This window comes from Ceratotherium simum, chromosome 2 (genome assembly GCF_057802395.1).
Source record: "Ceratotherium simum simum isolate JZ-2026a chromosome 2, ASM5780239v1, whole genome shotgun sequence".
Lineage (NCBI taxonomy): Eukaryota > Metazoa > Chordata > Mammalia > Perissodactyla > Rhinocerotidae > Ceratotherium > Ceratotherium simum.
The window spans coordinates 72,181,255-72,208,959 of NC_141901.1; the positions used below are offsets into that span (position 1 = coordinate 72,181,255).

At 35.2% G+C, this 27,705-nt stretch overlaps 1 protein-coding gene across 1 annotated transcript in view; it reads right to left on the reverse strand.

Annotated features, from left to right (window-relative positions):
- Positions 1-946: 946 nt before the first annotated feature.
- BRDT (bromodomain testis associated) overlaps positions 947-27,705 on the reverse strand; it is a 46,183-nt gene continuing 19,424 nt past the window's right edge. The window contains 10 exon segments of the mRNA XM_014780157.2: positions 947-1,155; positions 4,578-4,752; positions 5,270-5,475; positions 9,607-9,707; positions 15,929-16,100; positions 19,203-19,264; positions 26,531-26,674; positions 26,750-26,863; positions 26,952-27,241; positions 27,321-27,493. Coding sequence (XP_014635643.2) covers positions 1,072-1,155; positions 4,578-4,752; positions 5,270-5,475; positions 9,607-9,707; positions 15,929-16,100; positions 19,203-19,264; positions 26,531-26,674; positions 26,750-26,863; positions 26,952-27,241; positions 27,321-27,493 — 1,521 coding nt within the window. The 3' untranslated portion in view covers positions 947-1,071.

Genomic DNA, 27,705 nt, shown 5'->3' on the forward strand with positions numbered 1-27,705 from the left:
TCTTTTAGGAAAATAACAAAGCATAGTCTTTGGTATATGCATACTAATTTCTTGGTTAAAAATACGTATAGTTGAATAGGTATGACTATTACTTTAATTGTGGCTATGTTTCATGAAGTTATCACCACCATTTTAGCCACTGGTTAAATAAACTTGTTTTTAAAATGGCTGACAGTTTTAAGATATTTAAAAAAATTACCATACTGATTATAAAAATAAATGAAGTCAAGAAAACTTTTTCTCTTTCTCTCTACAATACACACACTTTGAATTTTTACTTTAGATGGTATTAGAACAGTGCCTGAATCACGTTACACTTCAAGAGTCCAAAATTTTAAAGTACATGAAGCTGATACACATAATTTATACATAACTGCAACTTGAGAATGATGAAACAAAAATATTTTACAGATTTAAATACTTACTGTAATTAAGTAAAAATTTAAATATTCATTGCTATCACATATGCAAATTAAGAAATGCCATTTAAGTTCCTATAGAAACTTACATAGATAATTAATATTTACTGTTATTCTGCCTCAAATTCAACATCTTTCAAACGACAGGTAATACTTTCTTTAAACTAAATTCCAATATAAACTTTGAATATAGAACCAGCAGAGAATCTTATGTAACCTGACACGCAAAGAAACGAAGTATTATTTGTTAGAAGTTCTAAATATTTTTGAAGGCAGACAAATATTTGTTTTAAAAGTTAAAAACTCAATGGGAACTATGTTTTTGATACATTTTTATATATTCTTCATTTTTAAACAAGAAGACTCTTTTGGATTTTCATTGTTTAAACAGGGCCTATAATACATAGCAGACAATTATTTATAAAATGAATAACATCTGGGAACTTATTAAATTTTTAGGGATCCAAAATTATAAAATTTGCTGTAAATTATGTCATTAAAAAAATGAAAATATAGCTATTAAAAAATGTAAGTGAAAATTGTTTAATCATTTTAGAGCAGTCAAAATACAATATAAGATTGATGTCTGAAAGCAATCATTTTACTATATGCATTTTAATCTTTTATATTATCATTTTAAGTTGATGGTTAATTAAAAAACTGGGTTTTAATCAAAGTTATTTTCAAACATTGTCATAATGTCGCTTTGCAGAGTCATATCAATGGTACCAGCCATCTGTAGAAAAGAAGGGAAAATTTAAATGTTACTTAAATTTATGCCTTCATTACATCTATATAAAAATGATTATGCAACATTTGGAACAGATCATACAAAATGGATGCAATTTATTTAACATGATGAGTTTGTATGTAAGTTTTTATTTCTGTTCAAATATTATCTGATTTTTGTTAAAATATTGTTCTGTGATAAATAAAAATTAAAACCTACAAGAACACTAAGTTTAACCTTTCTCTCCAAGTAACAGAGAAAACTCTCAGTGTTGACAGAGTAGGTATTAATAAGAACAAACTGAGATTACATTGTTTCATCTATCTCTGTAACCAACAAAGTGCTAGACACATAAAATTAATTTTTCTATGAACCAATATCTTACCTATTTGAGAGAACTATAATATGTAATGTTAAAGCTATGGGCTTCCCCTGATTCTGCCACTTACTAACTGTGTAACCTAAGGCAAATTATTTAACCAAGTTTTATATGTAAATATATATGAAGATTAAAACAGACTGCATGTATAACACTTGGCACAATGTTGTTTATTAAATGCTAAATAAACCATTAAAAATAAGCCAAAGTCAAGAAAAGGCTAATTAAGACAAAGGAAACAAATGTTTACTATATTCTGAAGCCTTCCCTAAATGCCCTTGTGATACAGGTTAGGTATTCTTTAGCATCTGAAATGACACCCCAACTATGAAAGTCAAAAAATGTTTTTTATCAGTAAACAGTAACAGCTCAAGGTGGTAGGTAAAAGTGCCAATTTGCAACAGTTGTTTGACTTCCTGGATGGGAATCAGTGTTCTCACTGGCTATGTGGGAGAAGATTTGGAATTATGACTTATCTACAAGAAGGATATTAAAAAGGTATTTGTGACTCCTACAAACTACAAAAATTTATTTAAATATGCCTTAGAGACAAAAGGATATATTCTTAAATCTTAACCCAGACTACTTTCCTAATGCCAGCTCTTAGGACGCCAAATGTGTATCCCAGACAGTTCCTCAAAGTTCTATTTTAACTCTCCAATATGATAGTTGGATACTTTAACCTAGTCTAAATATCATGCGATACTCCTGTAAGTATCCAGACATACTGCAAAACTCCAAGAATATGTAATGAAACTTGTTTTTATTTAAAGGTACTTTATTTATTTTAGATTCTCTTCCATATTGACTGAAATTGGCACTTGTGGAATAACTACTGATATGGAACTGGTTATTCTCTACACCAATTAAACTTAGATACCATGATTTAAATATTAACTAATGCTCTCTGCAGCTGACACCATAACCTGGATATTCCTTTCTCAGTGGTCCTAATATACACTTCAACGATTCAGATTTAAGACCAAAAACTTGGTCAAGGGAACTGGCATGAGAACTCTTGGGAGCTCTGGTAGGTGTCAAGTTATTGCAGCTTTTCAGCATATGGATTTGTCAAGTAGCAGCAACATAAGAGTTAGGTTGTCAAGAATGATAGCAGGTAGATCCAAGGTCAAGTTGTTAGTTATCAAACTGCTAAACATGGCATTATTAGTCACATTTCAGTGAGTTCCAGGTCTAGTCAAGTTCCAGAAAAGTGCTGAGGATACTAGAAATTATATCAGGTTACCTAGCTGGGTTGTTAGGTGGCAAGTAGGTTGCTGAGAAATCACTTACGGGTGACTGAAGTCAGGCCCTTGTGAGTACCAACAAGAAAAATTCCTAGGTCACTGGAGAAAGATTTCTAGTAAAGTACTAATGAAATTAGTTCCTAAAAACTATAAAAAACAGATAATATTTAAAAATTTGCTATTTAATTAAAATTAAATAAAATTTAGTTCCTTAGTCGCAGTAGCTACATTTTGAGCGCTCAATTATATTTGATTGCATAAAGAACATTTCTATCACTGTAGAAAGTTCTATAAGATCACACTGCTCTAAAGTAAACTCCACCATATGTTACAACACTGCTTAATGTAATTTGTTTCTACCTTAGTGTTATAAAACAAGAAGCTGACAAAAGTTTTGTACATTGTTTCCTAGGAAATTCATTTGTATTATAATCAATAATTTAACTAAAGCCAATGGTTTTTTCCTTCTCAAACTAAAGTTCCTGTATGTCTTATGAATCCTCATGTCTTTCCCAGGATTACAAAAATATCCAGCACCCAACAAGGTAAAATTCACAATATCTGGTATCAATGATTACCAGGTAAGGAAAGAAGCAGAAAAACATTATCCATAAAGAGGAGACTAGTCAATCAATTGGAACCAACCTGGAACTGACATAATGTCAGAATTAGTAGAGAAACCCATTTAAACAGTTATGATAACTGTATTCCATCTGTTTAAAAGTTTTATAGAGATACAAAAAATATAAAATAGACCCAAATTGAACTTCTAGAGATGGCAACTACAATGTCTGAGATGAAAAATACACTGGATGGAATTAACAGCAGATTAGACATTGCAGAAAAGACTGATGAACTTATTCAAAATGAAACACAGAGGGGAAAAAAGATTTTAAAAATTAAAAGAGCATCAGTGAGGGCCCGCCCCGTGGCTTAGCGGTTAAGTGCATGAGCTCCACTGCTGGCGGCCCGGGTTCGGATCCCGGGCGTGCACCGAGGCACCGCTTCTCCGGCCATGCTGAGGCCGCGTCCCACATACAGCAACTAGAAGGATGTGCAGCTATGACATACAACTATCTACTGGGGCTTTGGGGGAAAAAATAAATAAAATAAAATTAAAAAAAAAAAAAAAAAGAGCATCAGTAAGCTGTGGGACAACTTCAAGTGGCCTAATACATGAGTAATTGGAGTCACTGAAAAGAGAAAAGGAGGAAACAGAAAAAATATGAAGAAATAATGGCCAAAATTTTTCCAAGCTTGATGAAAACTATAAACACACATCTCCAATAAGCTCAAGAAAGCACAAGAAACATGAAGAAAGCAATCGCTGAAAACAGAGGGAGAGATAGCATATCTTTTGGCCAGAATTCATAGGTGGTTTATGGATTTTTCAAAAGTAATAACAGTAAGTGATAAATCACTTTACCTATGTGCTTAATACATGTAAATTCATTTCATCTTCACAAGATGCATTATTATTCCCACTTTACCGATAAGGAAATTGAGGCACAGAGAGGTTAAATAAACTACCCAGGCCCAAAAATCTAGTAAATGGCAGAATCAGGATTTGAACCCACATAGTCTAGTAGCTCCAGGGTCAATACTCTTATTATTACACTATGCTTGTGTCTTTGACTATGAAAATTTTATTTTAGGCTTTGATTTTAGAACTTAATCCTCACTAAAGAGGTAACTCCACTATCACTAAAAAAAACCACCCCAAATACATCTTTGAATGTATAAAAGACACTGCTCTGTTAAATCTTTCCTTTGTTAGATTTAGTGAACTGAAATTCACTTACTGCTTCTCTCCTCCTCCGCTCTTGCTCTTTCTCCCTTGCTAAATTACGCTCTTCAGGAAGCGAGAGTTTGCATTTATCTTGAGCTTCCAATGACTGCTGATGTTCTTTCTGCTCTTCTCCAAGGTATTTGTTTTGCATTTTATTTGAAAAGGATTCTAGGGTGAAGCCAAGGTCCCTTAAAGAAACAATATAGCTCAAAGTAGGTTTCAAGTTTCTTAAAAGTTTTTATTACAAAGATATGTTATTAAATAACAAATATAAAAGTGACATTCTAGATGCTCCTTTTCATATGTTATGACATTATTTTTAAGCTTTATTTTTTATCAAAATTTACACAGGGAAATCTATATCAACAAAGAGAAGGTTTTGGAAAACTATGACCAAGGTATACCACTATCTTCTTACACATAGAATGGAAACAATATTAAGACATTTCTGGAAAATAATAATGTCTTCATAATTTAGTAATATTAGTATCTTTAATAGTTTAATCACTTGCTTATTTCTAGACTCTTCAAAGTAGACACTACTGCTTATCAATAAAAAATATCAATAAAAACTTAGTCTTTTTGCAATTATAATTTGCTCTGTATTCTACTGAATAGCTGCATCACAGCCACTTGACAAAAAAGAAATTTAATATATTTAAAATACATCTCCCAAGGCCTCCTTTAATCCAGTAAATTACAGACCTATGATTTTCTTGAAATACTTTTGGCTCCTTTGCATTCTGTTCCAGATGCCTCCGTATTAGTTCTTGTGTTCGAGCTTTTACTTCCTTTTCTATTGCTGCTTTTCTAAATTGGTTGAATAGCTCATCTGAAGATTTCAGTACACCTGATGTTTTGACTGGTTTGCCTAAACTTTTCCAAGATTCTGCATTCTTGATCTTTATATCCTAAAACAAATATTTGATTCAGTCTACATCTACAGATGTTAACCAAATTTTGGAAGGAAATAATATTTTTTGATATAGTAATAGATCAAATTAAGATTCCAAAGGCCTTCATGTAATTTTACTAAACTTAAGTTAAAGGTTACTAAAGTTAGAAAAAATATGAAAATATGATAACAGATAAGCTAAACTCAATTATTCATCTAAGACCAAATTAAAATAGTATGCTTGCCAATTATTTCAATTTAATGTAAAATATATATATACATTAAGGGTATGACAATCTACAAAGAATACAAAAATAAATAACCAATCACTGTAATTAAGATATTTATGATTTAAATATCATATATAGGGAAAATAAAGCAAATATACAATTGATTAATAAGAGGTAAAGTCTCTGGCTTTGTGTCTGAAATATCTATTTAATTGCAACAAAATTTTGGCAGACGCCAAAACAGGAAAGCTTCTATGTGGGTTTGGAGCGCAGGACATTTTTCAGGTGTCACAGAGAAGAACAAGAAGACTTTTGACAGGCAGAAATAAGGATGGAAAGCATTCCTCATTGAAGAGAGAATATAAAGGTATTAGTAGGTATATCTGGGAAGAAATGAGTAGCTCAGTTTCAACAAATTACAAGGCACATAGTTAAGACTGAAAAGCTAGATTGGGGTCATAATGTAAAGGAGTTTAATCCTCATTCTGGAGTCAAAGTTGGAAACCACTGAAGGTTTCATACAGATGAGTAATATCATCAGAACAATACAGCAAGAGGAGCAATGTAAGAATGTTAAAAAGGGAATGGATTATAACAAAGAGGGTCTCAAGTTAGTCAGATCAGTTATGACTGTGATATAAAGAGCTCAGATTAAAGGCAATAAGGCCTGATTTATGAGGTGGAAGTAAAACCCAAAGGATTTAGCAACTCCTTGGCTATAGGGGACTGAGAAGTCATCAAAAATGATTAAAACTTACAGGAGGTCTCGTCTAGAAGTATATATTTGAGTCATCTGCATAGAGACTATAACTGAAATCACCAGAGTGGATGTTCAGTCACAGAGAGAGAGGTAGTAGAAGACCCTGGTTTCTTACCCTATCAAGACTTTGGGAAGGATATAGCAATTTTAGAGGTCGCTGGTTCCTCTGGTAGGGTAATTCCAGGGATAGGGGAGTGGCTAGATGCTAGGTAAAATTAAGGCATTGGTTCTCAACTGAGGGTGATTCCTGCTGCCCAGGGAAGACATTTTACAATGTCAGTGGACATTTTTGGTTGTCACATGGGGTTGGGGGAAAGGGTGCTACTGGCATCTAGTGCGTAGAGGTTAGGGTTCCTGTTAAGCATCCTACAATGCACAGGCCTACATCCAACAAAGATTTATGCAGTCCAAAATGTCAACAGTGGTATAGTTGGGAAACCCTGGTTTAAGATATAAACAGCTGGTGGGAAAATAAAATAAGATGAAAAGACTAATGACCCACACATCTATGGACAGCTAATTTTCAACAAGGAGCCAAGAACATACAATGGAGAAAGGAAAGTCTCTTCAATAAATGGTGCTGGGAAAACTGGACAGCCACATGCAAAAGAATGAAACTAGACCATTATCTTACACCATAAACAAAAATTAACTCAAAATGGATTAAAGACTTGAATGTAAGACCTGAAACCATGAAACTTCTAGAAGAAAACATAGGCAATACGCTCTTCAATATCAGTCTTAGCAACATATTTTCAAGCACCATGTCTGACCAAGCAAGGGAAACAATAGACAAAATAAACAAATGGGACTACATCAAACTAAAAAGCTTCTGCACAGCAAAGGAAACCATCAACAAAATTAAAAGACAACCTAAGAATTGGCAGAAGATATTTGCAAACCATATATCTGATAAGGGCTTAATCTCCAAAATATATAAAGAACTCATACATCTCAACAACAAAAAAATTCACAACCCAATTTAAAAAATGGGCAGAAGATCTGAACAGACATTTCTCCAAAGAAGATATACAGATGGCCAAGAGGCACATGAAAAGATGTTCAACATCATTAACCATCAGGGAAATGCAAATCAAAACTACAATGAGATATCACCTCACTCCCGTCAGAATGGCTATAATTAACAAGACAGGAAACAACAAGTGTTGGAGAGGATGTGGAGAGAAGGGAACTCTCATACACTGCTGGTGGGAGTGCAAACTGGTGCAGCCACTATGGAAAACAGTATGGAGATTCCTCAAAAAATCAAGGATAGAACTACCATAAGATCCAGCTATTTCACTGCTGGATATTTATCCAAGGAACGTGAAACACGAATGAGTAAAGATACATGCACCCCTATGTTCACTGCAGCATTATTCACCATACCCAAGATTTGGAGGCAACCTACGTGCCCATCAAGGGATAAATGGATAAAGATGTGGTATATATACACAATAGAATACTATTCAGCCATAAGAAATGATGAAATCCAGTCATTTGTGACATGGATGAACATCGAGGGTATTATGCTAAGCGACATAAGTCAGAGGGAGAAAGTCAAATATCGCATGATCTCACTCATAAGGAGAAGATAAAAACAACAACAATCACACAGAGACAAAGATTGCATTGGTGGTTACCAGAGGGGAAGGGGGGAGTGAACAGGGGCCAAGGGGATGATTAGGCACATGCGTGTGGTGATGGACTGTAATTAGTCTTTGGGTGGTGAACAGGATGTAATCTATACAGAAATTGAAATACAATGATGTACACCTGAAATTTATGGTATAAACCAATGTTGCCACAAAAAAAAAAAAGAATTACTATTAAAAAAAAAAAGGACTAATAGAGACTATACAGGTGGCAGGAGAGCTCCATTATAAATCTGTTGAAAGAAAAAAATTAAGAGCAGAGATAGATGAGTCTGTCTTGGCAAGACAGATACCTTTTCCTGAGGCAGAAGTAAGAGAAGAATGGCAAAGCTAGGGCTTCTGAGTAAAAAAACCAGAGGTTGAGAGTTAGTTTTGTTTTAATCCCAGCTCTTATTTGGGCAAGATAACCATCTAGCTGCAGTTTATTCTTTTTTTTTTAAGATTTTATTTATTTATTTATTTTCCCCCCAAAGCCCCAGTAGATAGTTGTATGTCGTAGTTGCACATCCTTCTAGTTGCTGTATGTGGGACGCGGCCTCAGCATGGCCAGAGAAGCGATGCGTCGGTGCGCGCCCGGGATCGAACCCGGGCCGCCAGCAGTGGAGCGTGTGCACTTAACCGCTAAGCCACGGGGCCGGCCCTGCAGTTTATTCTTAAAGACTAATTCTCAAAGATCTCTTCTGACACCAAAATTCTTAGCCTCTTTTTTCAATAAGTGGTAACACTGCCGATAGTGAGAGAGCAAGAGTGGGAAATAATGTCAAGAATGGGAACAGTTTGCCGCGAAGAGAACAAGCCACACAATCCCATTCCTCCTTAAGCTTCCATTTCAGCATTTCAGTTCCCACTAGGTGCTAGGCATTGGGAATAAACAGAGAGTAGACTACGTCACTTTTACTTTTAGGGCAAACTTCAATGGTATAACATATACTTGATGTTTTGCTGCTTATCTGTGCAGTAATTATTGCCCCAACAGTAAGATCTGTCCTCGGAAGTACTTGCAAGGGGAAAAAAAGGAAAGAAAGAAGGGAAGAAAAGAAAAGACAACATGTAAATATCTCTTTCATAGTCAGTTTCTGAGAATTAGAGACAAATGCCTAGAATAGTACCTGATGTATCTAATGTATCCCAAACATCTAGAATATTTGTTGAAAGAATGATAAGAGCGTAGTTTGAGATTAATTGCACAAAAGACTCCATTAGGAAATCCCCTCTTAAATTGTGGGGAGATTTAAGCTCAGATTAAAGCTCAGTTCCCAAGCTTTAAAATCAGGAGAGCTGGCAAAGACCAGCATTACAGAATTCACAATTAAACACAAGCATGGGAACTGATGGTGGGGGCTCACAGGTAACTTTTTTTTTTTTTTTAAATAAGTAGGCAAAATTAGGCTTAGAGATCCAAAATTTCATTCAAGTTAGGGCTTAAAATACCTCTTGTGCCATTTCCATATTCAATTTTAAATCCCTTCAAGGTTTGTGAGAAAAAAATAACATTACCTTACCTTCTGCACAGGAACTTGACATTCACATTCTAACACCACTGTGTCATTATCACCAGACTGATGCATCACAGTTAGGCCATTCGAGCGTTGTTCAGAATCACCTAGATGCACAGATTTTTAGAATAGTATAATCAAGATATTTCATCTTACTTGTCCAGAATTCGACTTTTTTCCCCTCTACGTCAGAAAACAAAATGACTAGTATTTTGATGCTTCTTAACTTTGGAGTATTCTTAGTTGGGGAACTGTTATATTTTTCACTTGAAATTTTCCTTCCTGCCTTCCTCCCTTCTTTCTCTTTCTGTCAGCATAAAGTATAGGTGACATGTGGCTTACCCACCAAAATCTATTTTACCTGTCCCTGTGCTATAGCAGTCGTCCAGTGTGTAGACTGACCTCAGCTCCAGAGGTGAGTCTTCATTAGGCCAAACCAATCATAGTAATCCTACCCCCACACCAGTAAGTCATTTAGGAAAAAGCAGGCCTAAGCCCACGTAGGGCTTGCAGGGAATGATGCTTCCTGGTGGCCAAATTGAGAACAAACACAAAGACTGAAAGAACTAAGACACCAGACACCTATAATAGTGAGGGGATAGGAGTAAGAAATGCAAAAGGTTGGTCTGACCCTGAAGTGAAGAGAACAAACTATGCTATCCTGTTAACTGTTAAGCTTTCATACAAATATTTCATTTACTAGGGGTGAAGATAATTACAGAAATAGAGCTTGAGCCTTGGTCAAACCATGCCTAAACGACGGACCTTTGGACTACTGGTTATATATGCTAACAAAATTCCTCATTGCTTAAGCCAGCTTGAGCTGAGTTTTCTGTCATTTGCGACCAAGAGATCCTGATGCATGAAACCTATCTGGGTCATTTCTGTTTCAATTCTCTCTGGTTCTTGTCTATAGGTCCCAACTAGTGGCAAAAGGACAGAGGGACAAATAAAAACTGAGCTTCTATCTTTGTTAACTGACTGTAGCTCACAAAATCCTCTCCACTTACATATTGTAGGAACTTATATTAGGCTTGACCACCCATCAATCCCTTGACTGATTCTCTGGCTGAATCACACTAGTTGAAGTTGAGGCTTGAAGAAGAGAGGAACATTAAGGGATAGGAGTGAGCATAAAAGGGTGAGACAAAACACTGTCAAAGGATGCATGAATGAAAAAACAAAGCTTCAATTTCCATGTCACTACATGGACCAATGCACCTATGTTTTCTCAGTTCAACAAGGAATGGAAAAATAGGGAGAAAAGCTATTAAGTACAGAACTGTCTCTCTTCTCTGCTTAGGGCCAGATATTATTTAAGAAGTAGAAAGAGTATATATGCCAAGAGAAGTAAATTCTAAATGACTCTCAGTTTGCAGACTCTAAGTTGGTAAGTGATGACAGTGTCATCATCAAGAATTAAAGAGGGAAGATTAAAATGTAGGGTTTAAAAAAGGGAAATTCAGTTTTGACATGCTGTGTTTGACATGCCTATGTGATGTTTAAGATGTTCAGTAGAGTTGTATAAACACGCCGGGGGCCTGGATGCTTGAGTTGTAAAAATGAGACTAGAAGTCATAGACACCAAGGAGATCACCCAGGAGGAACATATAGATCACTGCCTTCTATAAGCAGAGAATGATCAGTGTGTGGCACACCTGGATAAATGGGATGGCTGTTCCAAGCCTACTGCTATGAGAGCTGAGGGGATTACTAGCTTAGTAAACCTGTGCTTTGGAATATGGCTAGGAAGCCCTGAAGTAAAAAGATAAGAGGATTAAGCATGTAATTCAGAGTATTATAAACATTTAAAGGTAGGCAAATAAAGAGATATCCGTAAAAAATGTTCAAAGAGATGGGATGGCCAAAAGAATAGTGTCACAGAAGCCTAGAAGTGTGTCAAGGGCCCAATTCTCTGTAAAGCATTTTTATGTGGATGACCCTCTGGCACCTCAAAATACTACAAAACTCATCTTTCCTCAGACATCTGTTCTTTATCTATATTCTAGGTCTGCCAACCTGGACCAGTATCCAGCCAGTATTCTCTGAGCCAATGTTATATTCCTTTGTTATTAAAACCTAGCATATATTCATCTTTTGCAGACCTCCTTATTCTACCCTTGTCATTTCTTTCAACTTTCTCCCCTTCTTTCTTTCCATCACTTTACTTCATTTTTTTTCTACTACTGCAACAGTCCAACTGGTCATCTCCTTCTCTGATGTCTATGCCCCATTCCTCCAACTGACCTAAATAATATTGGCAGATTAATTACCTTGAAGCACACGCTTTGCTAAAAAACCTTCATTGGCTCTCCACTGACTATACCCTTACTAAGTCCAAAGTCTCCAGATATCAAGGTTCTTTAGGATATGAACCTCATCTACCTTTCCAAATTTACTTCCCGGTATTCCTGTTTATCCAACCTAAGTTTTAATCACATTGAATTACTGGTTGCATAAATACCTTCATTCATGTTGTTTCCTCCATCTAGAATGTCTTTCAATCCTAGATATACATAAATAAGTCTTATTTTTCCTCCAATATCCAGCTCAAATGATACTTATTCTGTAACACACACACCTGCCAAAGAGATCAGGTAATTCTGCCTTCCTCACCGCCTTAAATTTCATTTTTGCTTCCTTTAGGGCACATTATTTGTACTTTATATACCCATTGTTTATTTTTCCTACTAGATGGCAAGCTCTGATTTACCTTTTCATTTACCATGTTAATTCAGATTGATATGACAGCATAAAGATTTGTTTTAAAAAATTCTTAATACAATTGAGTGAAGATTTTTATGAGCTGGGGAAAGGGTAAGATTAATAATCTTTTGTGACTAAAAACTTCAACTTATTTCAAGGAAAAAAATTAGACATCTTCCAGTTCATGTGGAGATGATGGCAGGGGTTCTGAAGAAAACTGGTAACACTTAAAAATTCAATTTCTTGGGCCGGCCCCATGGCATAGCAGTTAAGTGCGTGTGCTCCACTGCTGGCAGCCAGGGTTTGGATCCTGGGCGCACACTGATGCACCACTCATCAAGCCATGCTGTGGCGGCGTCCCATATAAAGAAGAGGAAGATGGGCACGGATGTTAGCCCAGGGCCAGTCTTCCTCAGCCAAAACAGGAGGATTGGCATGGATGTTAGCTCAGGGCTGATCTTCCTCACCAAAAAAAAAAAAAAATTCAATTTCTTAAATCTTTTATGTACTTATGAACATGTTGTCAAACTATGTATTTTCAATAAGAAAATATCAGTAAAAAGATTTTTTACTTTCATTGTTTAAAGGTTTAACCAAAAATTTATTTCCATTGAGATTAAACTCCAGAAAAGTAAAATTCTATATACACTTTATAGCTCATATACATTTGCAGTTTCCCTTGGGCATAGTGCCACCTACAGTTGGCAAATGCAAACCACTTTGGTTCTGAAAATTTTGGTAAATACAGTGGAATAGCCACTCCAGCATCATCCAGACTTTCCCTTTACACCATATTATGTTACTCGCCATCACATATAACCAGAATTGAAGTCATACACTAAACTGATCCCAACTGAAGACTTAGGTATTTAAAGGCTGACTTTTCATAGATAGGATGTTTTCTTAAAATAGGAACAAAAGACCATCTTGACTACATTCTTTCAATTGTTTTTCAGTCTTTATTCTTCTTCAAGGCTATTCCTACCATTCTTCTATGAACTTAGTATAATGAAAACAGCAACTTTTCCCTGCTCTGGTTCTTTCTGATCGATCTTCAAACAACGTTCAAATTCTCTGATTCGAAAACTCAAAAACAGGGGCCGGCCCCACGGCACAGTGGTTAAGTTCGGCGTGCTCTGCTTTGGCGGCCCGAGTTTGCAGGTTCGGATCCCAGGCGCGGATGTACACCATTCATCAGCCATGTTGTGGGGGTGACCCACACACAAAACAGAGGAAGACTGGCACAGCCGTTAGCTCAGGGCTAATCTTCCTGAGGCAAAAAAGAAAAAAAAAAAACCCTCAAAAACAAACAAAACAATTTCTCCCAGGTCTTTGCCAAAAAAAAAATCTATCTTCCAGTTAAAGCCACAGCTATCTTTCCATTCTCTTCACCAACAAACTGGTTTGCATTCATATCCCATTACTTCTCAATTTATAACAATCTGGGTTCTGCCCCAATCACAATGGCCACTAAAAAAGCTTTTGCAAAAGCAAAAAATCTCACATTGCCAATTTTAATCCTCTCTCCTCATTCTTCAGCCTACTTTATTTAATGCTTTGTAGTATGTGATACTCTTGATGATGATTTCCTTCTAAAAACCTATCTTCCTGGATTTCTATTATACCATTTTTCCTTTTTCCCTTACTTTTGATTACCTCTTCTTTTACCCTATTAATTTTGTCTACTCTTACTGAGGAAGTTTTGTTTCCCAGCATTTTGTCCTTGACCTTTCTCTTCCTGCTCTGTGCATTTTCCTGGGTGTTTTCATTCATTCTCCCAGCTTCAAGTAGTTTCTAAATAACGGTAATTCCTAAATTATAGCTCCTGTTATACCGTGTTAGTTCCAGAAACCTATTTCTAGTTGTATATTTCCAATTAGATATTCTGCAGCACCTCAAACATGTCCAAAATGACCACTGCCTCTTATTTTCAATCCAACTATTGGATAATGTCCTGGTAAGACATTCATTCTAACAGAACCTATCAATTCTGCCACAAAAATATCCTTCTAATTTATCCACTTCCTTTCTATGCTTACTACCTTAGTTTTGCTCCTCATAATTTCTTTCCTAGACTATAGCACTCAGCTTCCTTACTTGGTCCCACTACATCAGAGCATCTTCACCTTAATCGATCCTCTATATAGTAAGCAGCGATCTCTTCCTAATATAAAATCTGATTTTGTTATGGTCTTGTTTGAAGATACTTGTTGTGTACAAAATAAAAGACCCAAACGTAGCACTGATATGCAAGGTAATTCATGACCTAGAACCACTACATCTCCAGCTATTCTCCTGAGTCTCTTGAAAATCTTTTTCCAGAAAAGGATGAATATAAATATGTCATACTTTGGATCTTGTTTATTCTTCTTCCTTGGATGCACTCTAGTGTTGCTTTAGATATTTTCTCTCTTGATCTCCACTCCCTTCTCCACAATGAAGGGCTATAACTCGATTTAAATACAAAATGGAATACTCAAACACAGAACAGTAGGGAGCTTTTACTGGAAACAATAAAGGAGGATCAAAACTGCTTTGTTTCTCCTAATGTTTCCTACAGTACAACAGCCTAGAAGTTTCCTCTGCTTTGGAGAAACCCCTGACCTTGGAAGGCCAAGTGGAAACCAGGGAGCAGCCTAGAGGGAAGGAGACATGGACAAGGAATATTCACTCCTGCCTCTGGTCTAGGCCTGAATACGTTAGTGTCTCGAGGTTCAGGCACTCCCTAGGGCTGGGCTCATCAGTAACAAAGAAGTATCCTTTGTGCCATATATCCTCAAGAGCCAGGCTGAGACAGGCAATACCTTCATTTCTAATATTTTTTTTTTATTATTTATTTATTTTTCCCCCAAAGCCCCAGTAGATAGTTGCATGTCATAGCTGCACATCCTTCCAGCTGCTGCATGTGGGACGCGGCACCAGCATGGCCGGACAAGCGGTGTGTTGGTGCGTGCCCGGGATCCGAACCTGGGCCGCCAGCAGCGGAGCGCGTGCACTTAACCGCTAAGCCACGGGGCCGGTCCAATACCTTCATTTCTGATGAGACTAACAGATGAGATATTTATGAAGTCAAATGAATCTGATGATACAGAAATTTAGCCAGTTTTGGAAGATGTTTTTGGTAAATAGGAACCACAACTAGGCAAGTATTTCTAGCCCAAGATTCCTTAACTGTAAACTATTTCTGATGTATACAACTTCATTTCTCTATCAGTATCTCTAAGTATCTTTTCCTTACTCTATCCTACCTTCCCAACCCACACAGCCGTCACGGAAATTAGAGCAACACTTCTCGAGTCTGCTCAGAACTTGATAGTATGGGCTCTGGTAGTTACAGGTTTTTAAATATGGCCCACATGCCAATGTATGCAATCTATATGAAAGTGTACAATCTATATGAACTGTACATATAATTTTCTTTCATTCAAATGCAACAAGTACCTTTGGGTATAAAGCAGATAATTTCTAACAATGTGCTTCAGTGATTCTTTCTAACCTGGAATTTACTAGTTATGATTTTCAGTATCCCAGATACATAACATTTAAGATGACCTTAGTATCTTCATATATAGATTTAGAAGTCAGTTTCTCAGTCACAGTTATTTACCTGTTAATTTCTTACCTGAAGGATGCAGAATTTGTAAAGACGAAGTGTTTTTCACACTCTGTAAATGTTCTAATTCTTGATGATTAAATGCTGACTGGTGGTGATTTGGTGGTGTTCCACATGCATGTGTAGTCTGATGAACAAGGGTAGTTTTTGTAGAGGCTATATCTTGCACAGAAGACTGTACCTGTTAAGATAAAGTTAAACAAAATTATCTTTCAGAGTTTTAACCACACAAGAAATATAACAAGAAAATAGAAACACAAGAGGAAAGAATATAATTTAATACTATCTCTTTTGAATATGATATTATCTAACTCACACAAACTTATAAGGTATATTATCCCTATCTTACAGATGAGAAAAGTAAGGTTTAGAAAGATTAAATAACTTGGCCATCATATAGCTTATAAGTAGAGTTAGTCAAAGCCTATGATCTTAGTTACCAGTACAACATAGACTTACATGTATGTCATTAAACAATGTTGCTTATTTTCAAATGCTTTCTTGTGATTTACTGAAAATAAAAACTGAGCTTTTGTACCAAATCTAGAGAGTAATACACTTTCTTTCCTCCTTTTTCCTTTCTGAATTATAGACATAAGGGGGAGGAGGGTAAAAAAAAAAAATCACATGGTGGTCAACCCATAAGACTATCAACAAGTTCTAATTCAGTACTCAGTTAACTGTTTATTAAGTAAAAGCTGTATTGTAATAGCTAACATTTATTTATTTATTTATTTATGGTGAGGAAGATTTGCCCTGAGCTAACATCCATTGCCAATCTTCCTCTTTTTTTGCTGAGGAAGATTAGCCCTGAGCTAACATCTGTGCCCATCTTCCTCTATTTTGTATGTGGGATGCTGCCACAGCATGGCTTGATGAGTGGTGTGTATGTCCAGCCTGGGATTCGAACCTGTGAACCCCAGGCCGCTGAAGCTGAGTGTGCAAACTTAACCACTATGCCACCGGGCCAGCCCTGCTAACATTTATTTAATATTTACTATGTGCAAGGAACAAGGCTAAGCCCTTTATACAGTTCTTTGATTCTCACAATAATCCTATGAGTTAGACATAATTATTATCTGCATTTACATTTTACAATATGACTTAGATGAAATAAAAGCAACTTACCTAAAATCTCACATCTATTGACTGGCAAGCTAAGTTACACTACTAAAGCCCAGGTACCTTGTCTACCAAGCTTTGAGTTGAGATAGTATAGAGATGAATAAAACAGTCTTTCTCCTCCGTCTAATAAAGGGGTTAGAATGAGTGAGTAGATAAAGCAAGTGTATGAATACCTATGCTAGCTTGATTAAAACTAGTGCCACAGGAATGTTTATCCCAACAATAATATAGACCCAAGCCCAAAGCTAAAAGTCAAATGCTGTGGCTTAAATCAGCAAAAAAAAAAATCACTTTCTGAAAAAAATATAAGCATTTATTCATGATCCTATAAATATATTCCCTCTGTTACCATAAATGGGCATTTTGCTTTTCAGCAACACTGAAAAAATTTTGGCCTCAAGCCGATCATAAAGGTAGCATTCTACATGCTATGTATTGAGAATGCTTCCAAAATTTGTTCATAACTTGTCAAAATTTTCTGATTCCACTAATACCTATGGCAAGACAGACCATCTGTATCTTCTTCCTACTCAAAAGCCTTTGAGAGCTCACTCCTGCTGAACAAATTAAATATTAACACTTCACGTAGGTGTTCAAAGCCCTCTCTATTACATCTCCCAAGCCAACTTACCCCTTACAAACACCCTCTGCTACCATATTTACACAACGCCTGTGCTTTTTTTTTGCCTCTCTTCATGCTACTTCTGTTTTTTAAAAAAGTCCCTAATCAGTATTTAATACACTAACCATTTCTTCCCTTTCCCTGTAATTTGAAACTCATTTTAAGCATTCCCTCCTTCAGGCAGTATATATATTCCTTCTTCCTTTTCTCAATAAATTATGAATACAGATTATTATAGCACTATTCATACACTCTCTTAGCCATGTGACTGTACCTCTTCTCACAACTTAGAGCTCCTTCAAGATAGTGTTATTTATGTTGTATTCCTCTAACGTAGTTAGATGTTGTTAAATAAATTTGTACTTTAATAAAGGTATATACCTGTAATTCTATATTTGAGATGGGTACAAAGGATTAAAAGTTTTATATGAGAATGACAAGCTGAATTAGTGAAAGATAAAATTATTTCTATCCTTTTCAAAGCATGTCAACTACTAATCAAACATAGATGTGCTAAAATTAATAGCTGTTAATTATAAGCTTTACCTTTAGAAATCCTAACTACTATTCCCCTACTATCTTTTTTTTTTTTGTGTGAGGAGGATCAGCCCTGAGCTAACATCCATGCTAATCCTCCTCTTTTTGCTGAAGAAGACTGGCTCTGAGCTAACATCTATTGCCAATCCTCCTCCCTTTTTTTCCCCCAAAGCCCCAGTAGATAGTTGTACGTCATAGTTGCACATCCTTCTAGTTGCTGTATGTGGGACGCGGCCTCAGCACGGCTGGAGAAGCAGTGCATGGGTGCACGCCCGGGATCCGAACCCGGGCTGCCAATAGTGGAGCATGCGCACTTAACCACTAGGACACGGGGCCAGCCCTGGCTACTATCTTTTTAAAGAAATTCTACCTTACTGTGCACACCCTACTGTGTGCACATGGGAGTACCAAGGCTGTCCCTCTGTATTTAGACTCTCAAGGCTAAGCCAAAACTTCTATAATTTTTTCTACCTGTTTAAATTATGTAACAATTATATCTTATTAGAAAAACGTAGCCAGGGCCGGCCCCATGGCTTAGCAGTTAAGTGCACGCGCTCCGCTGCTGGCAGCCCGGGGTTTGGATCCCGGGCACGCACCGCTTCTCCAGCTATGCTGGGGCCGCGTCCCACATACAGCAACTGGAAGGATGTGCAGCTATGACATACAACTATCTACTGGGGCTTTAGGGGGAAAAAATAAATAAATAAAATCTTTAAAAAACAAAAACAAAAACAAAAACGTAGCCAAATAGTCAAATAGTTTCTCTATTCAATCTTTTTTAGGAAGAAATCTTTGAACATTTAGTTGAAAAACTGAAAAGAATGACAACTCTTGATGTAAATAAAATCAAAAACAATTTTTAAAGAAAGCTACTACTATACCAGTGAGTTATAAGATATATAGTTTTTTTTCCTTTAATAATTTTATTTATTTATTTATTTATAGGGCCTAAGATATATAGTTTTTAAATTCCAAGATAAAAACAAAGAATTAGCTTACCTTTACTTTCTCTTTAGAAGGAGAATCATTCTGTTTTACTCCAGTAAATTTAGGAAACGTTTCTGCAAATGTATATAAATAAATATTTCAACACTTGCCAGCTTAAAAAATTACCATCTAAGTTACAAATTTTTTCATATTAGAAATAAAATGGTAACTTCAAGAAAATGGCTTTAATACCAACCTCTTAAATTAAGAAATTCTTATAGTTACCAGGTTTTTGCCCTTTTTGAATCAGTCAAAATTTCGAAAGGGATACTTGCTTTTAAAAGGGATATTTTCTTTTCCACATAATGGAATAAATATCCACTCATAAATTTCAATTTGGACAATTTAGGCAAAGAAGAACAGTGTGTTACTTCATGGTAAAGAGCTTGAGTGATAGTTTAAAAAGGAACAAGTTACAACAACAGAGATAAGGATTTAAACAAGCAGTATCAATTATACTAAAATCGTCTTTTACCAAGTAGCCATAAATATAGCCATAAGAGGCTTAATTAAAATAATTAAGAACTTACTATAAGAGAAGGTTATGTCATTTATCTGAGAGGATACAGTCTTTTACTAAAAGTGACGCTCTCTATTTCATGGTAACGTCTGCTCTGCTTGCTAAGCATTATAATAAAGATCCCATCTAATTAATATTCTACTTATTTATTTCCAAGCTCTCTGGCAGCCTCAACTGCATAGCAATGAATGGGTTTTATAGGACCTCTTTTACCTTTTGAAATACCTTTACAGCTGACACGGGCAATAGAGTAGATCTAGAAAGAGATCTCTGACAGGGTGTTCATAGGTTCTTCTTTCTTCATCCTACAATTGATTCTGGTGCTATCCTCCCCAATCACAAGGCCAGGTCAGTACGGTAAAGCACCAAATCAGTACTTAATGCCTTGACCCATCTCTCCAGGCCAGCTTTCATGAGCCAGCTGAGCATTATTTGCTTCAGGTTCCACGGCACCAAGACGGGTCAACACCAAATCTTATTCAAACTTAAAATATTCTAATTTTAATAATTACCTTCTGCCTCTTGAAATGCCATCAGTTTCCACTGGATGTGTTACTGCTCTTTCCTCTCCTAAAATGTTTGATGCTGAACATTGTTAAAATTGCTAAATGCCACTCAATGATGTGCTTTAAAGAATTCAAGTATTTAAAAATGACATGAACCATTTTAATGTTACTCCACTAAGTATTATTTAAGTGTTGGAGGTTAGGTGGAAGGGGAAGAAAAGAAGACAGACTGCAAAGTTTGAGGGTACAGATCCAGGTATCTTTCACATTTAGGGGAGAAATTATGTGTTCGGCTTTGAACAAAAAAAAAAAACTTCATTAATATGATCATACAATACATGTACATCTATACATCTATCTTAATTATTCAAATATACACCTAAACTACATTATTCTATGACATAAGCTCTTAAGTATAATAAAAATATGACATACCATGTTAGTGTTCTGCTAAAAGATTTTATGACATATAAAACTAAAACTCAGAATTATTATAAAAATTAGCACCTCAAAATCTGAAGACATTAGCAGAAGAGTTTTAATTAAAAAAAAAAAATCAAAGCCACCTAATATAGTATGTCTCATAAAAGTCTTACAGACCATAGATAGATGGATAGCGTATAACTTAGCATTTTGCTTCTCATTCTACTCTTACATAGTTGACTTTCTAGGAACACAGTAAAGGAAAACTGCATTATTTCTGTTTATTTATGAGTTCCTGGCCTTTGGAATTAAAAAGCAAACATACACATTTTCACTATCAAGCTTAAGATTACATTTCAATTAATGAAGAAGCCCTACTAGGTCCTGCAAACATTAACAAAACTGAGTACTATAGTGACCACATATATACTGTAAACTAATTTCTCCAGGGAACTAACTGTGGTAACAGCATACCTACCTTATGAGGATCAAATTGGGTGATAACTACTAAACAAATGCATATTATGAATGTTATATAATGTGTTCTATTTTCACATCTACCCAAAAACCTCAATATAAAACTCTGATTGGAAAGTTTTCATTTTAAAATAAGGCCAAAAAAATTAATCACAGAATAAAAAAAAAGAGAGCTGGAATGAGATATTTGATTAAAGAGTTTGTTTAATACCCATCACCTATCAAAGCACTGAGAATAAGTGCTCCAGAGATACCAAATATTATCGGCAAGCCAATATGGACTAAAAAACTTGATAAGCTGAATAGGAATATACCATAATGCAAACCCAGAATGTAACGCCATATATAGCAGAAAAAATTAGTGAAGATTTTTAAATTAGAAAAAACAATCACACTTCCATTATATAGGACAGGGTATAGAAAAGTGATCGTAAGTCACTACCTGGTTCTACTACCTTATTTTATAAAAGAAAGCATGTCCAAAGATGTTAAATGATTTACCCAGCCTTATCATTGAAGCCATATTTTATTGATAAAAATCAAGCAATTTGTTTTTGAATTAAAAAAATTTGCTCCCTTTAAAGAATGTTTTGACAATTTTCACGAGGTGTTTGGTACTTATTATTATTATTATTATTGCTGAGGAAGATTTGCCCTGAGCTAACATCTGTGCCAATCTTCCTCTATTTTGTATGTGGGTCGCCGCCACAGCATGGCTGACGACTGGTGTAGGTGCATGCTGGGGTTCTGAACCTGAGAACCTGGGCCACCAAAGTGGAGTGTGTGGAACTTGAACCACTCGGCTGTGGGGGCTGGCCCCTGGTACTTATTTTAATACAGATGAACAAACCAATTATAAACTGCATGTTCCTTTTACCAGGGTCATTTCAACTACAGTTAGAAAGTGGAAACAAACAAAACAAAAAACCTAGACTGATGGTTCTCAAACATGGCAGCACATTAGAATCACCTGGGATACTTTTTAACACTACATACACCTGGCCCACTCTCCATTCAATTCAGATTTGGACACTTATTTTAAAAGCTTTACAGGTGACTCCGATGTACTGCGAAGGTTGAGAAACACTATTCTAGATAGCCTGTTTATTCAGGAAGACCCAGTTTGCACAGAAAATTTTAAAATGCATAAGGCAAAACTTATTACTATTTCTAAGGCTTAAGGCTCAAGCATGACCTCAATATATTTAAGTCTTTAATCAAGCCTGTGTCCTTGAATTTATCCTTCTGGTGCGTTGAAAACACTTCCATTGATCAGAAACTAATAAAAGTTTAGAAAATTTAAATGATAAACTCTAATCATTTCTCTTTAACTTTCTAGCTTGAATGGCAGAGGTTACTCCAAAACTGTCATTTCGTACTTCCTACATTTACTAAATCATCTTCCCCCTAAAAAGGTAAAACAAAATCTAGGCTTGAACTTAGTTTGTCCTTTTTCCTTTGCATGAAAAACAAAAAACAAAAAACACATACTTCTCACTTCCACAGAAGACCTAGGTTGTAATACTACAAAGAGAAATTATTTTATTCGTACTTTTAAAGTCACCCATAACTAAGAAAGTTTAAAAAAAAAAAAAAAGAAACAATTGTTAACTTCATAAATTTCATTCTCTAAACGTTACCGTAAAGCCAATAAAAGCAAAAAGTCCAAAGGATAAAGTGACAAATTCACTCTGTCTTAAGCGGGTAAAGAATTAAGGCCATAACCACTGAGTTTCTTTGTGTGTAACTGCTTAACAAGTGGAATTATAAACATGCCTGAAAAACATTCAGTTCCACACTAATCAAGTATATGAGCTTACCTTTAGACAGTTCCTGAAAAATTATTTTCTGTAAGGTTTCAATCAAAAGCACTACTACTGATGAGTTGCTCCATTTGATTGTTTCTCAGTAATATTATTAGTCATAGGACTAAATCTATTAATTATAGTCCTCCCTATTATATCATCAAGATAGCCAAGGTTGTTAAACATTAGAATACTCTGAAGAGCTTGTGTGTACACACTAGCACAGCCTAGCTAACAAAGGATATCTGCGTATGGAATTCATTTTATTGTCAAGCCTCATTTACATTTTTGATCTGACATTTAATGATACTTTGATGGTTATGAAAAATAGTTTAGAAAGGTTTTATATTTATACCAATGTTTAAAAAAATGTTATCTGCACATGACAATTTGCATATGCTGATATCAGTCAAGAAGATAATCTAAATGATAAAATCAAATCACATTGAAATTTGCAATTAAGTACTGCTTCTACTCCACAGATTTCTCATTTTTATTTTTCAAAGATTTGGGATTTCATTACAACTCTACCTTGGAACTGATTTAATACTTGTTTGAAATGATAATTAAAGAATTTTTAAATAAAACTTTCCTTGGAAATCACTGCTCTGCCATTTAATTAATCCTATTTAACAAAGCAGAATTAAGTCCATATTTTTCAAAAGTACATAAAATAAAGTTTGAGAACACATAGAAGGTAATCATTTAAGTAATGTGGAATAAACAGCTCTAACACTATTTACAACACTTAAAATGTTTTTCACAGATGTTACCCTTAAAACATTTTGGCACACCTAAACAGAATGATACTGCAGTAAAGATAGACCAACTCATAATACAGGATAGCTATAAGAACCTTAAGAGTCAATAATATTAAGGGATTTAGTAAAGTTAACTTAGAGCTCTGTCCCTGATAACCAAAGTTATAAATAAGACTGACTTGCTTAAGAAAATTGCATAGAGTCAAGTTGCTATAAAAACACAGGAATACAGGTATTAAAAAATAGATTAAGGAAAAAATTACTCAAGATCAATATCCTTCTATCAGAAAAAATTTCTCACAAAAGCTTTCAGAAGAGTTTCCACTATTAAAATTTTTAAGAAATGAAATTATAGGGGCCGGCCCAGTGGCGCAAGCGGTTGAGTGCGCGCGCTCTGCTGCGGCGGCCCGGGGTTCGCTGGTTCGGATCCCGGGCGCGCACCGACGCACTGCTTGGCAAGCCATGCTGTGGCGGCGTCCCATATAAAGTGGAGGAAGATGGGCACAGATGTTAGCCCAGGGCCGTCTTCCTCAGCAAAAAAAGAGGAGGATTGGCGGATGTTAGCACAGGGCTGATCTCCTCACAAAAAAAAAAAAAAAAAATTATAAAAAAAAAAAAAGAAATGAAATTATATTCATATCTTGTATCTTGAATAATCAAAGGCCTTATTAATCAGAGTTCTGGGAATCAAGATATTCCAACTATAAGTTTCAGTTCTGGACAAATCATAATAAAGCTACAAAATCTTATTTATATTTTCAGTTAATTTTTACTTATATAACAAAGTTTTTGCTAATATACCTAATTTTCACAAATTATATTTTCTCAGTAGACAGCCCCATTTCCCCCACCCTGAAACTTAGACTTGGGATTTGTTTTCTGCTCCTTGAGAATGTCATGTGCATAATTAAGAATGGTAGATGCTTTAACTTATTTTTATGATAGATATTGCTATTGATATGGTCTGACAATCATTTTTCACAACTTACAATACTTTATAGTTTTTGTTGTCCTCAGGAGAGTAAAAAAAGTTCTTACCTTACATATTAGAAATTAAGAGCCTTTCAGTATTTTAAACGGTACAACTGAAGTTAATACTTAGGACAAAAGGTCCTATTGCTTCATTTACTAATTTATTTTAGTAAACAAAAATATAATTTTTTCCCCATTAAGTTGGGCATTGCATTTGCAATTTATATCATATATAAATACAGTGTTTTCCAAATGAAGTACATAGTTTGAATGTTCAAAAAACAATGAAAATTTCAAAGGTGAATGATAACTCATACTACATGTTGGAGGACAAACTGATCTTAGTGTCACAAACCTATATACTATCCATAATGTAGGTTGAAATATAAAAGTTTGCTACTTTGATTTTAACCATAACATGTTTTTAAAAACAGCCCCTGTTAACTGAAAAAGATGACATTAAATAAGAATGTCAGTCATAAAGTAAAAATTCAACACAGTGTTTTAAAATTAGAATTCTGAGGCTGAGTTTTCTGTTAGAAAAGTTAGGAAAACATATTAACACCATTTTAAGAACACAACATAGTGGATGATAAGCATTCTTTCCTTCAAGCAAACATTCTGGAAGATTCTATCAAAAACTAATAATTCAAATTAAAATTAAGGTACTTTATCGAAGCACTCTGTATATAGTACTTTTCCTCTAATACTCAAGGCATTTATTGACCAGTGGTCAATATATAATTAGATGATTCAAAGTAACAGTTTCAATAAGAGCTTTATCCTACAATAAAAGACAAAGTGCTCTAACATATTAGGCCACAAATGCTTTATTAGATGAAATTACAAATGCTAGTTACAATTTAAAATACTAAATGTAACTTAGAGTTTTTCCAGTGTTGTTTTATGCTTAAAAGTCAAATATAAGGAAATAATGTATAACCAGAGCCCTAAATTAATTTAAAATACTTCTAGTATGACAAATTCTAACAAAAGTAAAAACTGTTTACTCTAACAAAAAGATTTACCATTTTATACTTTAGAAATGTAAAAAGAAAATGAAACAATCCGCACCACATAAATGCAAACTAAACTAAACCAAAAGTGAAACAGAACGTACTGTGAGCCAGCAGACTCGTACTACCAGACTGAAATGAGAGGGCTATTCTTATAAATGGTAAGAATTTTTGATGTGACAATATGCTGTATGGGATTTTTTTTTAAAAAGAGAACTGAATTTCATGAAAAATAAGAAACACTTCATTTAAAATAATGCAAAATTTTAGGCACAAAAGTGCCCTGTATTTCGAATTTGCTTTTTGGTGAGCAATGATGGAATGCTACTGCCAAGTCAGTATCCTTGGGGCGGTGATTACCTGTCAACTACACAACCATCAGTGAAAGAGCACAAAAAAAACATGAATGAGTTACGCTTGATACAGTCGATGATAAACATATATTGTCACAACAGGACATACTTTGCAACATTAGAGTGATCTATCAGGGGGAATAAGGGAAAGATGTCCTCAAATAATCGTTTATTTTTATAAAAAGAAGTGAAGATCAGCATTTTATTATTTGATATTTTCTGGGATTAAGATCTGGTATTATATATCAAGAGACTACCCCACCTTTAGTAAACTTATTTTCTACATGACAAGCCTGTAAGTCACACACGTGTAATATGAAGTTTCATTTTACACAGTATCTCTTCTAAGGAAAATAGTAAGATTGTCAACATGCAATTAAATAATAAGTGTGGCATCTAAACCATAGGTTCTGGGTAAGTAACAAACATTTCTTCAAAATATAAGTCTCAATATTACAAGAAAGAAACTTCCCCACAAACAGAGGTGCACTTAAGGGGACGGCTAACCTGATTCGGAATCGCTGCTGTCTGGGGAGCTCAGGTCACTGCTGCTGCTTTCAGAGGCTGATGAGCTGCTGCTGCTGCTGCTGCTGCTGCTTTCACTCAGCCGGGAACCACCTCCAACGGGCTTGGATGACTGTGTTTTCTCAGCTACAAAATAGGAAGACACATTAAAAGCCAGTAGAACTAAATAGTCACAGGAACATTTAAAAAACTGCCACCTACGTTTTGTTTGACGTTTTCCAGCATTTAACTGATTATTGACATCCAGTAATCGCTTTTCCAACTCCTGTTTTTTCAGTGAATGAAGTTCTTCTCTGGACTTCATTATTTTCTTACCTATGTGATTGAGAAGAATAAGAGTGAGGATAACCAAAAACTAAAACAAATACCAGGCTGATTTCCATTAATACATGGAAACATATACCGTGAGGTTTTAGTGGTCTTTTTCTTAGACATGCCGCAACATATTTTTCTAGTTCTCTCAGTGTGGATGCTTTCAGGGTTTCAAAGTCTATCTCTATCTCGTCAGGGTTGGAATTTCTCAGCGAAGGCTCTCTTGATTGTATTATATGAACGACTCGCCCAAGTTTATCTCCAGGGAGTTTGTTTATATCCAAACTTAACTGCCTTTTCTCATCATAGTTCATAGGTTTACCATTATCTTCATCTTCAGATTTCAGAGCACAGGCCTGTTGTTTCCTTTTCTTTGGCTGGCTGTAACAAAAATTCAATTTAGTCAAATTTATTTTAGATAGTGTTATTATTTTAATAAGTCACCACAAAAGATACTTACTTGCTCTTGGACTTTTCCTTTAATTTCATTTGTTTAAACTTTTTCCTTGGGTTTTCATCTCCATTATTAACCTTTTCTTTTTTCTTTTCCCTTTTAGTCTTCTCATTCTTTCTCTTTAGCTTTTGGAAAGGTACTTGGGACAGAACCTGTAGCTGTTGATGAACAGCTTTAAGCTGATAAAAGAAAAATTCCTTAAACATTCATGGCTCTAAATAATTAAAGATACTAGAAAAAAATGAAGGCACTCAAAAGTCAAGAGTATCCTTCCTTTGTGAAATTCATTTCATAGTACATTTCTTCCAGGTTCTTATTTTACTTCAGAAATTCATTATTGTGAAGAGCATACATTAAATTAAACACTACCATGTACTCAACTCATAAACTT